Source organism: Danio rerio, chromosome 20, assembly GCF_049306965.1.
Source record: "Danio rerio strain Tuebingen ecotype United States chromosome 20, GRCz12tu, whole genome shotgun sequence".
Classification (NCBI taxonomy): Eukaryota; Metazoa; Chordata; class Actinopteri; order Cypriniformes; family Danionidae; genus Danio; species Danio rerio.
In genome coordinates this window covers 3,434,148-3,448,548 of record NC_133195.1, presented here as the reverse complement: position 1 = coordinate 3,448,548, position 14,401 = coordinate 3,434,148, and the positions used below count along the sequence as shown (strand labels likewise).

At 40.8% G+C, this 14,401-nt stretch overlaps 1 protein-coding gene and 3 non-coding genes across 4 annotated transcripts; 3 read left to right on the top strand and 1 right to left on the bottom strand.

Moving 5' to 3' along the window:
* Positions 1 to 555: 555 nt before the first annotated feature.
* Positions 556 to 6,834, bottom strand: mfsd4b (major facilitator superfamily domain containing 4B). The gene is given in 4 exon segments (NM_001089520.1): positions 556 to 2,269; positions 4,309 to 4,425; positions 4,936 to 5,104; positions 6,318 to 6,834. Coding segments are annotated over 4 exon segments (1,785 nt in total). The 5' UTR covers positions 6,588 to 6,834; the 3' UTR covers positions 556 to 1,040.
* Positions 6,835 to 11,323: 4,489 nt separating this feature from the next.
* Positions 11,324 to 11,539, top strand: LOC137488745 (small nucleolar RNA U3). The gene has a single exon (XR_011007928.1). It is a non-coding gene; the product is annotated as a small nucleolar RNA U3 (small nucleolar RNA).
* Positions 11,540 to 12,290: 751 nt separating this feature from the next.
* LOC137488737 (small nucleolar RNA U3) lies at positions 12,291 to 12,506 on the top strand. The gene has a single exon (XR_011007920.1). It is a non-coding gene; the product is annotated as a small nucleolar RNA U3 (small nucleolar RNA).
* A 749-nt stretch (positions 12,507 to 13,255) lies between these two features.
* Positions 13,256 to 13,470, top strand: LOC137488741 (small nucleolar RNA U3). The gene has a single exon (XR_011007924.1). It is a non-coding gene; the product is annotated as a small nucleolar RNA U3 (small nucleolar RNA).
* Positions 13,471 to 14,401: the final 931 nt, after the last annotated feature.

The following is a 14,401-nucleotide window of genomic DNA, read 5'->3' as shown; positions in this document are numbered from 1 at the left end:
CAATTAAATTCAGTCAGCAATAGGCCACTGTCTAGCTGGTGTATTTGCATACAGCGATCTGATTGGCGCTTGAAAAGTTGAGGTAGTCCCAACTTCTGTAGCGAGCAACGCCTCTAAAGCGGCGCAGACTCATCCACTATGCAGTTCGGCAACGCCTGACATCACCCATTCAAAGTGAATAGGAAGCATTGACGCTGACGCTCCGTGAGAATAGGGCGCAAGTCAACTAGTCATGCCTTACATTATTTCTGTCTCTGCAGTCTGTAATCACAATTCATCAAGTGTTACAGCACATTAAAGAAGAGATTTCCAATTTATACAGTAAAATTTATGTCAAAGACACCAACACATTTTCTGTTGTAACTGTGCCATGCAATAAAGTGACAATGGCTGCATTTACACTGCAGATCTTGATAATCAATTAAGTCACAAAATCGGAATTGACCATCAAGACCTGCAGCCGAAATGTGGCCGATGACTGTCATTTCATCTGGCATTAACTGATTAGGATCAGTTACAACAACAAAAGTTAAGTGAGAAATGAATCAGCAGTCATTTATTGGAAAATTAATATAATTGTCTTATGAACACAAAAATATAAAGGACTTGAGCAATGATTTCATCTACGATGTGTTCTTAGTACTATCTGACCACAAGCGCACACTACTTAATCCTTTCACAGCCCTCAAGACTAGTGTACTGGTATTGTGCTAGTTAGCTTAGAGTCAAATAAATAGCAGATGATGATCGATATTCCAGTTTCACAGCAACTGTCTGACAAATACGCTGATTTGCAATTACATCCTGATAACTCATTGAAATGCATGCAACTGGGAGTCAGAAAGCAGTGAATTAACTGAATCATGTGAACTTTTGGCTCGATACAAAATGCATTAGGCTTCAGGTGGATCTGGCGTGAAGGATTAAGCTCGCTGATGTGAAGGTTCATAGCAGCGGATTTTCAGTTCCTGGCTAAATGCCGAGACCTCTTGGATGTAGTGCAATCTATTAGTCTTTCCTCTCTCTGTTGAGAACTCTGTTTAGAGTTTGCTTCTAGGAGAGTCTGTGGAAAAGGACAGCATGTTAGGTTCTGACAGTGGGGACGCAACCAGGTGGACGTCAGGCACGCTGGCTGCAACATCAGCTGGCGGTGAGGATTTCGGAGAGCTCAACAGGCTGGCGTCATCCATTTCGATGACCTCAAAGTCTGCATCGTTGCACAGGTCGGCTTCGCTTTCGTTTTCCTCCTGCTCCTCCATGTTCTCCAGCAGGGCTTGGCGGTACTCGCTGTCGTCTGCATCCTTGATGGTGCATTTCCCTGAACTTTTCCGTAAGGTGACATTCCCTCCTGGTGAGGCTAGTTTGTATAGGACGGGGAACAGAATCGAAGTGAAGGTGGCTGTGCATAGCGTCAGGTACATCAGCAAGGGATGATTCTGCACATGCCCCAGTAAGAAGCCCAATAGTGCTGGGAGAACCATTTCTCCAAGAGCTGCGCCCACCACAAATATTGCAGCCGAGCGGCCGGTCACAGTCGTGTACTGCTCAACCCATGAAATCCCACTGGGAAAAGTTGTAGACATGGAGATGCCGTACAGAGCAGTGCAAGCCCAGAGCATAGGGTAGTTCTGGCTGAAAAGGCAAAGCAGGAGGGAGGAAACCGTGGTGCCCACTAAGCTCAGCAGAATCAGGGTGCCCGGATGTAGGCAGGCCGCAAAGAATATGGCCAGACCCCGACCGGCTGCGAATGCTCCCCAGAACAGCGAATTCAGTCCTGCTGCCTCGGTCTCCTCCATATGAACGTAATCCTTTCCGTAGGTGAATATAAAGGAACCATATGCCACCTCGCTTCCAACATAGAAAAAGAAGAACATGGACAGCAGGATTATGAGTGTGTTGTGGTGTTTGGAGAACTGCTGCTTTCCCGAGGCCGTCTTTGTCCTATTTGAGTTTGTGGAAATGCAGAAGTACAAGGAGAAAAAGAGAAGTGACACCAACAAAACAAAAGCGCCTATCACAATGTAGGCCCACATCCACGGTAGGTCGATCGTAGAGGTGCCCTTCGCATGGGAGAACGGCAAGACTGCGTCAATAGTCTTGGAGGCATGGCCAGACATCAGAGACGTGTTAGTGGAGGAATTGTGGTGGCCGAAGAGCAGCTTGGCTATGATTGGTGAGGCAAAGGCTCCAGCAGCAAAACTAAAATGCAGAGCCTGCATGTGAGGCCCAGCCTGCTCTCCCCACGTGTTCAGTATGAGAACGTTACCGCCTGTTGACAATCAGAAGCTCAGTTAGGGTAGCGCCTATTAAGGGATGTCTGCTGTTGTTAGCATGCATAGATATATACACTAGATATCGCATAGGGACCCTGAGCATGCGTCAATAGCGCCGCCACATTGGTACAGTGCTCCCAGGACAAGTGTCATTCAACCGCACTAGTCAAGACAGTGTTATTACGTGACGATGTGGGACTTTAGCGCTGTCTACAGGGGTTCGTTCTTCGTACGTGGATTACTCAGTTAGCTGGATTTGGATATTGACGATTTGACACGATCCAGGATCGTTTCGTTCTTCAAAGCTGATCCGAGAGTTGTTGTCATAGCAACAGTTCTGCTAGGTCAAACCTGATCGGGAGCAGGTTCAATTCATATAAACAGGATTAGATCGGCTCAGTTCAAGCAAAGATAATACAGAAAGCATGTTCCGAATTCTGATATTTTCTTACACTAGTAGTTATATACACTTTGGAAAGTGGTACATATTTTTAAACCATATATATATATAAAGTTATAGTCATTAATAAAATAAATAAAGTTATACATATTAATAAAACGTATGCAATCGACACCCTCGAAATGAAAGTACAAAGACTGCCACCTGGTGGTGCAAAGAGAAAACTTATTGATATTAACTTTTTAGATCGCTTTAGTACAAATTGTGTAAAATAGAAATGCAAAATATGTGACTTTTTTAAAGCAATAATACATTTCAGCAGTCATAAACATGTTTTGATAGTTAATATGCCAGTGATTTGATGCTTCACAAAGGTTGCAGACGCCTTTACCAATATCAAAATGCTTTTGTAAACAACCAGTTATTCTTTACACAGATTAAAAAACGGCTACTATAATCAAGAAAATCTTTTCTAAATGTGGAACTAAATACACTGATTTGCATTGAAATACATGATGAATACTCTTGACACATGAAAGTGTAAAGCCTGCAGCTCACAACAAATGTGGAAGGTTATTGCGTGTCATATTTAACAAGCCGTTTACTGCGAATTTGATGTAATTTTGCTCACATGGATAACTGAATATTAATCAGATGATGTCATTACGCTGCTGTGCCGTCAGCCAATCGTTGCATTGCTGATCATGATTTCGAGGATCGATAGATCTGTCCTTCTCAACACATGCAGCGATCTCAGATCAATTTATCCAGACATTCTAATCTGATTTGCGAACTCGTTTGAAGAACCAAATTAGCGAGAGATCAGTTATCAAGATTAAAAGATTCAGGATCTGCCAAATAATCTAAGATCATTTAAGTGAGGTACGAAAAACGGACCCCAGGTGTAGTAACGAGCAAACAAAGAAAACAAAGCACAAAGGCAGAACATTACATAGGTAAGATTTAGTTTTTTACGTTTTTTTATGTTCTGAACTTTTGTGCCCTATTATTGATGATAACAGTCACTTACTGCATTCACCATAAGGCAAAGTAGCTCCAACTCGCACAAAACACTCGGCTTATGCTAGTTTTGTTGAATAAAATCAGCAAAAAATGCAAAAGAAATATGACAACGAGATGCTGCGCTGCCAGAAACTTGTATTTTTGTCAGCTAGTGAACGAGTCGTTCATAACGGAGATTCATTCATAAACGAATCCCTCCGTCAGTATGAGAAGTGAAAGCAGGAGAGGAGGTGTGTTTCAGGACATGATTAGATCAAATTAAACAGGGAGAGTGGACAGTACATTTCTGTACACACAAACACAAGCTTTTTGTCAGGAATGCCCGTGCGATCACTGATCCATCAATGTAGAAAAGTGATGTAAAATTATAATTTTCGTAATAAAAAAAAAAATGTGCATACTAACATCCAGGAAAACTCCCGATCACAGATATATGTGTATATCTCTGGCTCTGGATGGCCACAGTCCTCCACTGCAGCTTGGTCCCGCATTCATTTCAATGGAGCGCTACCCTGTACTAAAATGGCGGCTCTATTGATGCATTCCTTCCAATAGACGACAACAGGGTAGGCGACATCTAATGTATATATCTATGGTGAGCATGTATCTTACCTGTATCTAAAACGCCCATTGACACTCCAACACTGGACATCAAAACAGTGAGCACCCAAGCCTTTTTACAGAAGGGAGTCCCAGACATCCCAAAAGCTGTGGTTAGCAATGCGAAGCCTGCGAATATAAATCAACCATAAGAAACACTTCACAAAAAGAATTGGAATTAATAAGCATGTGCATGAATGCAAAAATAAGAGCAAGAAAACTCTGCTACGCTACTCAAAAATACTATAATAATTGCATATATGCGACATCTTACATACTGTAACATCAGAGACAACTCATTCATGACATTTTGTGCCAGTGAAATAGATGTTATTTGGCCATCTTAGCTCACATTATTATAACTTTCTTTCATCTTTTTGCTGCTTTTCACTTTCGCATCATTTTAAGAAATAAGTTAATTCAAATTATTATTTCATTAGACTAAAATCTTTGCTGTTCCTCACATTCTCACCTTTACCTTCCTTAAACCTAGAGCATTATAAGTCATATTGTTAACCGTTTGACCAACTTCATAATCACCTGACAGTTTTATAAATAAATCATTTACAAAAGTTAAATATTACAATGGAGCCTTCATTTAACACAGTGTGATCTTTCCCTTTGGTCTGTGGGCCTTACCCAAAAGAAGATGGGGATTCACAAAGTCAAAAAGGATCCCTCCTAACAAGGAGCCTCCAATGTACCCAGAAGCACGACCCACAAATATATAGGATAAGTTACTGATGTTCTTGTTGACATTGATGGCCAGGTCTTCAAAAGTAGGGCCCAATACAGAGATGGCCATTCCCTATAAATATACCATACATACATGTAAGATCTTTGAACATTTCAACAAGTACACATACACATGAATAGATTTCACAGAGTGATCATTTCAAATTGTAACTTTATCTTAACATATTAGTATTTACATGAGATGTACTGTGCACTTCTTGTGAATGAACAGAATCTGATTGGAAACGTATTATAAGTGATTTGATTTTGCCCCTTAGTCATTTGTGAATGTGTTAAACTAGATAACTAAGCTACACTTGTCATCAAATACCATAAAGTAATCGAATAAATACTTCATAATCAGACAATTGCTTCTGAATGTACTATACCCTACCCAGAACAACCTGTCAGCCTCGTTACACCATCGTTTACCTGTCTGGCATCTTGCGCCCTGCTGAAAAATCCAGTTTAAACCAGCCTAGGCTGGCTGGCTGGCTGGCTGGTTTTAGAGGGGTTTTGGCCACTTCTAGGCTGATTTCAAGCCATTTCCAGCCTGGTTTTAGTTGGTCTGGCTGGAAAATGACCAGCTAAAACCAGCTTGACTAGCCTAGTTTAAGATGGACATAGCTGGTTTTGGCTGGGCTCCTATCCTGGCTAGGCTGGTTTTAGCTGATCATCTCCCAGTCTGACCAGCTAAGACCAGGCTTGAAGTGGCTGAAACCCCTCTAAAACCAGCCTGGTCGACCAGCTAAAAGCAGCCTAGGCTGGTTTAAGCTTTTTTTTAGTAGGGGCACCTTATACAAATAATCCTGTTTCATGACGTAGACTTAAAATTGGTTTTATATTCAAATGCTCAGACATTCCCCTTGATAATATAACTTCAGGGAAGTATTCTTTGCAAATTCTTAATAGGGAAATCATATTAGCAGCCAGTAATTATCAAAGTAACGTTACAGCATTGTTTACAGTCAATTAGATACTGCTTATGTTGTTTTGAAGTCATCCTTGCATGCTAATTCTGACGGAATATTCAAATTAGCGTGGTAAACAATATAAAAAGTTAAATGAACAAATGTGCGAATATAAAACCAACTTTACCTCAATTTTCATGATAATATTGTTCAACAAACTGAAATTCGAACATCTATTTTCAGTTTTCTATTTTTTAATAAAACCACAGGATAATGCAGACATAAATTAACATAGTTAAAGCACTGGTCTTATATTAGTTCATTTTATCGTTTATCATTTTAACGTATCCAAGGAAAGAAACAGAGAAGACCCACCAGCCCGAGAAACGATGAGCAAAGCGCAAGACTGACCAGCCATCGCCAGCATGTCCCAGTTTTGCTTCGACCGGGTCTAACTACATCCACCTGACCAGACCCCTGGCTGAGAATCCCTTTACCCCCTTTTAAAACGCTTTTTAGTCCTTCCTTAACATCTTTCTGCTTGTCAAAAAGAGTATTCTCTTCCTGGTCGTCATGGTCAACGTCCCCTTCCATCCTGGCGAAGCGAACGTGTTTTTTCCTTGGCGCTGCTTCAGCAGGTGACATTGCAGCACGCCTCTTGCTCTGTTGTGGACGAAAAAGCTGTCAACGCTGCATTAAAGTGTTTTTCATGGGTTGTAGACCGACCTAAAATGACCCACAAATGACCTATTCTCGACTATAAACACATCGCATTCAGAATTATTTAAATAGACGCACACTTGACATCGACAGGACATCAGAACATCAGAAACATTGTGTGTTTACGCACTTTAAAATTCAAGCACTAATGTAGCCAGAGGTTCAAAACTTCCGGATAATGTAGGAGCGCATGCGCAGAATCAAATGCTTTTTGCACACCGCCATCAATCTGTGGACAGATCAGAGACAGATACGTCTACTGCACACTAATGGCTGCGTCTGACATCGCATTTACTATATAGCATACAAAAAAACTGTATTTTCTTAGTTTTGTTGAATACATCATTAAAGAGTAGGCGTGAAATATCCAGATGTACTGCACACAAAAAAGATATGGGATGTGAGGCTGCGATCTTCCTGCTATCTTGGCTGAATTTAGCCCTGAATTAATTTAAGGAGATGATTTTTTTTTTTATTGCATCATAACACAATTACAATAAGGCAAAATTTGAATAACAACTATTATCTACATTTATAGAACAGAGCACAAATAATAAAGTCAATAACATAGTAAATCAAAATGAAAAAAAGTTTAATTTAAGGAGATGATATGCATGTTCTCCCCGTGTTCGCGTGGGTTTCCTCCCCAACATTATGAAGCTGCAGGCCCGGAGACCCAGACGGCTAGACCTGCACTTCCAGAGCTTCACAGTGCCACCTGCTGTTTGAAAGATCGACTAACCTGATCCAGCTGCTCATAAATTGTCACAAACTATTTTTCTGCTATATAAAATATTACGCTATGATTGAATACATTATATATATGAAATATTAAACATACTAGATTTTCATTTAATGCATTAATTATGTTGTTTTTTTATTGTATTTGTAAATATTGTTTAGTTACTTCAATATTTTCTGTTTCGTATTGAGTTAAGGGAATGGATATTATCTTCATATACAATAAATTTCTTCACATACAATAAATTATAGTACTCTGGGTAATTTACTCACAAGAACTTTATTTTTGTGTGTACTTTTTCGTGAGGCCCTACAAGTCATCAAGCTGTAAACTATGCAGGTGAAAAAATAATAATTGGATTAATAAGTTTTACATAGAAAATAACATCAAATAAAATAAATACTTTCCATTCTTCTTGGGGAGATTTTTCATTTCTCGAACAAAAAAACAGTGGAAATATCTGCAGTCCAAAGACATGTATAGGTGCATTGGGTAAGCTAAATTGTCCGTAGTGTATGTGCGTGGATGAGTGTGTACAGATGTTTCCCAGTGATGGGCTGCAGCTGAAAGGGCATCTGCTATGTTAAACATATGCTGGATAAGTTGGTGGTTCATTACACTGTGGCAACCCTAGATGTTTAAATGGATAAGCCAAAAAGAAAACGAATGAATGTTCTTTGCAGCTTTAAGAGCAAGCTTAGAGGTTAAGGGTGCTTTCACACCTCTTTCACGTCTCGTTTGCCCAGTTAGCGCAGTTCATTTGGCATATGTGAACAGGGCACATTTGGCGCTCTGTTCCGCGCCAAAGTAATCGCTCCGAGATTGCTTGAATGAGGTGATCTCGGCTCGATTGAAACGAACCCTGGAGCGGTTCGATTGCATTGTTATATCACAGTGTTTTATGGATATGTAATAGGCTTACGGCTATATAAAGAGAGAATTATGAGTAGGGCGGGAAATAATGTTTCGAAAAATATTTGCCTGAGCTTGTAAGCAAGATATAGAAATTATTATTATTATTATTATTTTTTTGCAAAATGGCAAATTACGTGGCAGTTTTTTTTTCCGCTTTGGTTTAAAGGTTTTGTTTTGTTCCATTTAGGCCAAACTTAATTCCAACTGAGAAATGTCACATATACAATGAATCAAATATAAAGTGTATAAAATACAAACATACATTTTTTTTTTTTTTTTTTGCCTTTTTACTCTTCGTTATTTTTAAAGCCTCTCTATAGGTGGCGAACTCCTTTTTAAAGATAGGAGGAGCTGTATTCAAAAATATGCATTTGTAACCCCGCCTGTCTTACACCACCCAACCTGCTCCAAGCTGGGTTTGAACTGGCAACCTGCCGCATGGAAGTCCATGCCGCATGGAAGACCATGGCCTCTAGCATCAGTCGCTAGAGCACTTTTAGAGGTCAGCGGAGTGAGGTTTACCTGCATAGCACAAACTAGTTGACCTCAGTTACACTCACCCCCCAAACCTCACTCCCATCTGGGTCATGGCAACAATGTAACACCACCGGTTTTACACCACCCAACCTGCTCCGAGCTGGGTTTGAACCAGCGGCCTTCCACATTGGAATCGGTCGCTCTAACAAGGAGGCTAAAGACCATGACCTCTAGCATCTGCCGCTAGAGCACCTTTAGAGGTCAGCGGAGTGAGGTTTACCTGCACAGCACACACTAGCTGACCTCCATTACACATTTATGAATAAAAAAATTTAGTAAATCAAGTAAATAATTCAATCAAGTCATCATTTTTGTTGTTCAAGTGTGCTTCAAATTTCACAATGTCCCAACAAATAGATGAAAACAACAAAATATACTGTTTTATCCAGTTGCCCACATCAGACCAGACAGAACAACACAATCTCACGGCAATTCGTAACTTTTTCATTTAGTGGCTAATTCGTATGAATTCGTACGATCTAATTCGTACAATTTAGTACGATTTGCTTATCCCCCAATGACGGTTAGGGGTGGGGTCAGGTGCCACGCCTCCTTTTTAAAATTGTACCATTTCGCACGACTGAACTCGTACGAATTCGTACGAATTAGCCACTAAACTGGCAAAACGTAAAATACTTACGTTTTCTCGTGAAATCAGACTGGATAGAACTAACCAATTTACAGTGAAGAAATGGACGTTCAACATTTTCAATATCAATATTGTAGAATTGTCAAACACTACAATTCACATTCAGTCTTTTTCCGAAAAACTCCTTTGCAGTGTAAATATCATACATCATTTAAAAATTTACTTAATATTTTGGAGGAAAAGGACATCAAATATTTGCATCTAATTTTCTTTACTAAATTCTTATTAAAATGTTAATAATAGGCGACGCAGTGGTGCAGTAGGTAGTGCAGTCGCCTCACAGCAAGAAGGTCGCTTGTTTGAGCCTCAGCTGGGTCAGTTGGCGTTTATGTGAGGAGTTTGCATGTTCTCCCTGCATTTGCGCGGGTTTCCTCCGGGTGCTCCGGTTTCCCCCACAGTCCAAAGACATGCTGTACAGGTGAATTGGGTAAGCTAAATTGTCAGTAGTGAATGAGTGTGTGTGTGGATGTTTCTCAGATTGGTTGCGGCTGGAAGGGCATCCGCTGCGTAAAACAAGTGCCCAGATGAGATATATAGGCAAGTCCCTCTGTCTAAAGACGGTGTGAGCTCAAAGCAGCTGAGGTAAGATGTGGCAAATTTGGTACTGTGATCCTAAAACATGTGATAGATCACTTTTGTAAAAGATAAAGTTCAGTGATCATTTGATAATTACAGGGGTCAAACCATAGATCTTTGACAGGGCAGATATGGGTAGTAATATATATAGCTAATTTGTGGCCCAGATCTAACAAACAGGAGTGGACCACCCTAGAGCCATCATTCCATTCAGTATGTGGTCCGGATGTAAGTGTCTTGTGTGGGCCGGATCTGGGTCAGAATAAAAGCAAACTGTGGCCCAGAATAGGGTCAGTTCTGGTTCATTTGGTTGAATTCTGGCTGATACGTGCCATTGCTATGGCTTAATTGTGGCCCAGATCTGGCAAACAGGAGTGGACTGCCCAAATGCCATCATTCCATGCGGTATGTGGGCCGGATGTAAGTGTCTGGTGTGGACCGTATTTGAGCCACATGAATTTTGCTAGCTTTAGTCTGATTGATGAATCATGAAATAGTTAATGCATGACCATCTGTGTTTCAAGAGTTCACACTTAGATACTGTTTAACAACTTGTTAGCAAGTTAGCAGGTTTGGCATGCTGTCCAGGGAGAGAACCCTGAGCTCGGAGATAATTGATCCCAGGGCTCCCGCCAGGTCCATAGAGCATGTGAGGGGAGTACGAGATCAGGTGTTCTCGAGAGCTCCCCTCGGCAAAAGAGGAAAGGAGGAGAAGGGGTGGATGGGGGGTTTCTTCGGGAAAACGAAGATAAGGGAGTAGTTATTAGCTACGTTACTTTTAGTGAGTTTAGATGAATCTGACTGGCTGGCTAATGAGTGTAGATGAGTGGCCAGCTGCAGTCAATCATATCACGTGCTCCTCTTGAAATTAGTTTGTGAAGCTTCATTTAATCGTAAGCAAGCGATCCTATCGAAATTACTTTATAAATTGATTTCAGAAGCTGAACTTCCACCGTGACATTTATACTAAACGAAGCAGTTTCAACTTAACTAGATCTTACACCAGCATTCTGCCACTTCTCTTATTCCTGCCTGAATTGTTGGAATGTTCCCCAATTTGAAATATTACGGCTTTTACTCTGTTTTCATCATCTGTGTTCAGCTGTTTTGACAGCTTACGTTGTAAAAGCACTGTGGAAATAAAGATGAATTGAATCAAACTTCTCATGGCTTTGTGAGCGTCTCCGTAAGTGAGACAGCGAGTGACAGAAGAGACTCCAGCTGCTTTTGAGCCTGAAGATTAAGACTATACTTTCAGGGATCATTTCTATAGTTTCTCACTAGGAAATGTGTTTCGAAAGTGTTGTGTTTCCCAAACCGCGATGAAGAGTGTTGATGCTCTGTTCTATGCGTAAATCTGGTGTAGAGAAATGGTTTGTCTCATATGCTCTACACTGTTGATGACCGCTCCTGACTGATTAAAGCAGTTTTGGAGGAAAAGAGTATGAACTGAGCGGCAGTTAGACTTGATGAACAAATACAGTTGTGAAAGATTGGTTTTACGAAGTTATAACATCTTTGGAATGTTAATCAAAATTTAGAATTAAGTGTTTTTTTTTATCTTTATTTGTTTTGTTTTTTCATAACTGCTGTCCTGCCCAATTTTATTGTCAGAACAGAAATGCCTGTGGTCTGCTAAACCTAGATTCCCTCAAGGCTTTTTCTTTATTTCCAGTAGTTGGTAGAGTTCAGGTTTCTTGAAATTTTAGACTGGATCTAGTGGTCTGAATCTATTGTGGCATGTAACGTGTGGGTCTGCAGTTGGATGTTATTTGGTCCCTTGCTACTGTTGCCGCCTCTGGCTTGCTTGGTTGGCGCTGCTGGAGCTGTACAACGTTGGAGTTTCTCTTCAGTGGATCGGCCTTTAACAGTGACATTTGCATTGCGCTGATCTGAAATAAGCTGAACTGAACTTCCACCGTGACATTTATACTAAACGAAGAAGTTTCAACTTAACTAGATCTTACACCAGCATTCTGCCACTTCTCTTATTCCTGCCTGAATTGTTGGAATGTTCCCCAATTTGAAATATTACGGCTTTTACTCTGTTTTCATCATCTGTGTTCAGCTGTTTTGACTGCTTACGTTGTAAAAGCACTGTGGAAATAAAGATGAATTGAATCAAACTTCTCATGGCTTTGTGAGCGTCTCCGTAAGTGAGACAGCGAGTGACAGAAGAGACTCCAGCTGCGTTTGCAGCCTGAAGATTAAGACTATACTTTCAGGGATCATTTCTATAGTTTCTCACTAGGAAATGTGTTTTGAAAGTGTTGAGTCTCCCAAACCGCGATGAAGAGTGTTGATGCTCTTTTCTAAGCATGAATCTGGTGTAGAGAATTGGTTTGTCTCATCTGCTTTACACTGTTGATGACTGCTCCTGACTGTTTAACACAGTTTTGGAGGAAAAGAGCATGAACTGAGCGGCAGTTAAACTTGGTGAACAATATCAGTTATGAAAGATTGATCTTACTTTTTCTTAGCAGTTTAAGGATGTTGATCAGTTTTGAGAATGACGTTTTTGTTTTGTAGCATTTATTGTCTTTAAACTGATGCTCTGCCCAAGATGATTAGTCAGAGGAGAACTGTCTGTGGCCCGCTGAGCTTGGATTCTCTCAAGATTTTTTCTTTTTTTCTGGTGATTGGCAGAGTTCTGGTTTCTTGAAATATATCCAGCCTGGATCTAGTGGTCTGAATCTACTGTGGACTGTAACGTGTGGCTCTGCAGTTGGATGTTATTTGGTCCCTTGCTACTGTTGCCGCCTCTTGCTTGCTTGGTTGGCGCTGCTGGAGCTGTGCAACGTTGGAGTTTCTCTTCGGTGGATCACTCTTCAACAGTGACATTTGCATTACGCTGATGTGAAATAAGCTGAACTGGACTTCCACCGTGACATTTATACTAAACGAAGCAGTTTCAACTTAACTAGATCTTACACCAGCATTCTGCCACTTCTCTTATTCCTGCCTGAATTGTTGGAATGTTCCCCAATTTGAAATATTACGGCTTTTACTCTGTTTTCATCATCTGTGTTCAGCTGTTTTGACTGCTTACGTTGTAAAAAGCACTGTGGAAATAAAGATGAATTGAATCAAACTTCTCATGGCTTTGTGAGCGTCTCCGTAAGTGAGACAGCGAGTGACAGAAGAGACTCCAGCTGCTTTTGCAGCCTGAAGATTAAGACTATACTTTCAGGGATCATTTCTATAGTTTCTCACTAGGAAATGTGTTTCGAAAGTGTTGTGTCTCCCAGACTGCGATGAAGAGTGTTGATGCTCTTTTCTAAGCGTGAATCTGGTGTAGAGAAATGATTGTCTCATTCGCTCTACAATATTGATGACCGTTCCTGACTGCTCGAAGCAGTTTTGGAGGAAAAGATCATGAACTGAGCAGCAGTTAAACTTGATGAACAACAGTAATTGTTCTTATGATTTCTTAGCATTTTTAGTGTGTTGGTTAGACTTCCAAATTACAATACTTGTTTTTAATTTTTTATCTCTTTGTCTTTAAACTTTGGCTTCGCCAAAGATCTTTAGTCAGAGGAGAACTGTCTGTGGCCCCCTGAGCCTGGATTTTCTCAAGGTTTTTTTATTTCTGATAATTGGCAGAGTTCTGATCTCTTGAAATATATCCAGCCTGGATCTAGTGGTCTGAATCTATAAGAGGGTCTGGCTGCAGACCTGGTGCAGTGCAATCTGGGCTGCTTCTAATGGGCTCACCTAACCCCATCCCTAACCCTACCCGTCACAGTGACGTCACTAGCTCCATTTAAATGCATTGTGTCTGACATTGCATTGCTGAGTGATGCAGTCTCAGCTTGCATCATAAAGGCTGCATCCAGATACTATTTGAATCTACTGTGGCCTGTAACGTGTGGGTCTGCAGTTGGATGTTATTTGGTCCCTTGCTACTGTTGCCGCCTCTGGCTTGCTTGGTTGGCGCTGCTGGAGCTGTACAACGTTGGAGTTTCTCTTCGGTGGATCGACCTTCAACAGTGACATTTGCATTGTGCTGATCTGAAATAAGCTGAACTGGACTTCCACCGTGACATTTATACTAAATGAAGCAGTTTCAACTTAACTAGATCTTACACCAGCATTCTGCCACTTCTCTTATTCCTGCCTGAATTGTTGGAATGTTCCCCAATTTGAAATATTACGGCTTTTACTCTGTTTTCATCATCTGTGTTCAGCTGTTTTGACAGCTTACGTTGTAAAAAGCACTGTGGAAATAAAGATGAATTGAATCAAACTTCTCATGGCTTTGTGAGCGTCTCCGTAAGTGAGACAGCGAGTGACAGAAGAGACTCCAGCTGCTTTTGCAGC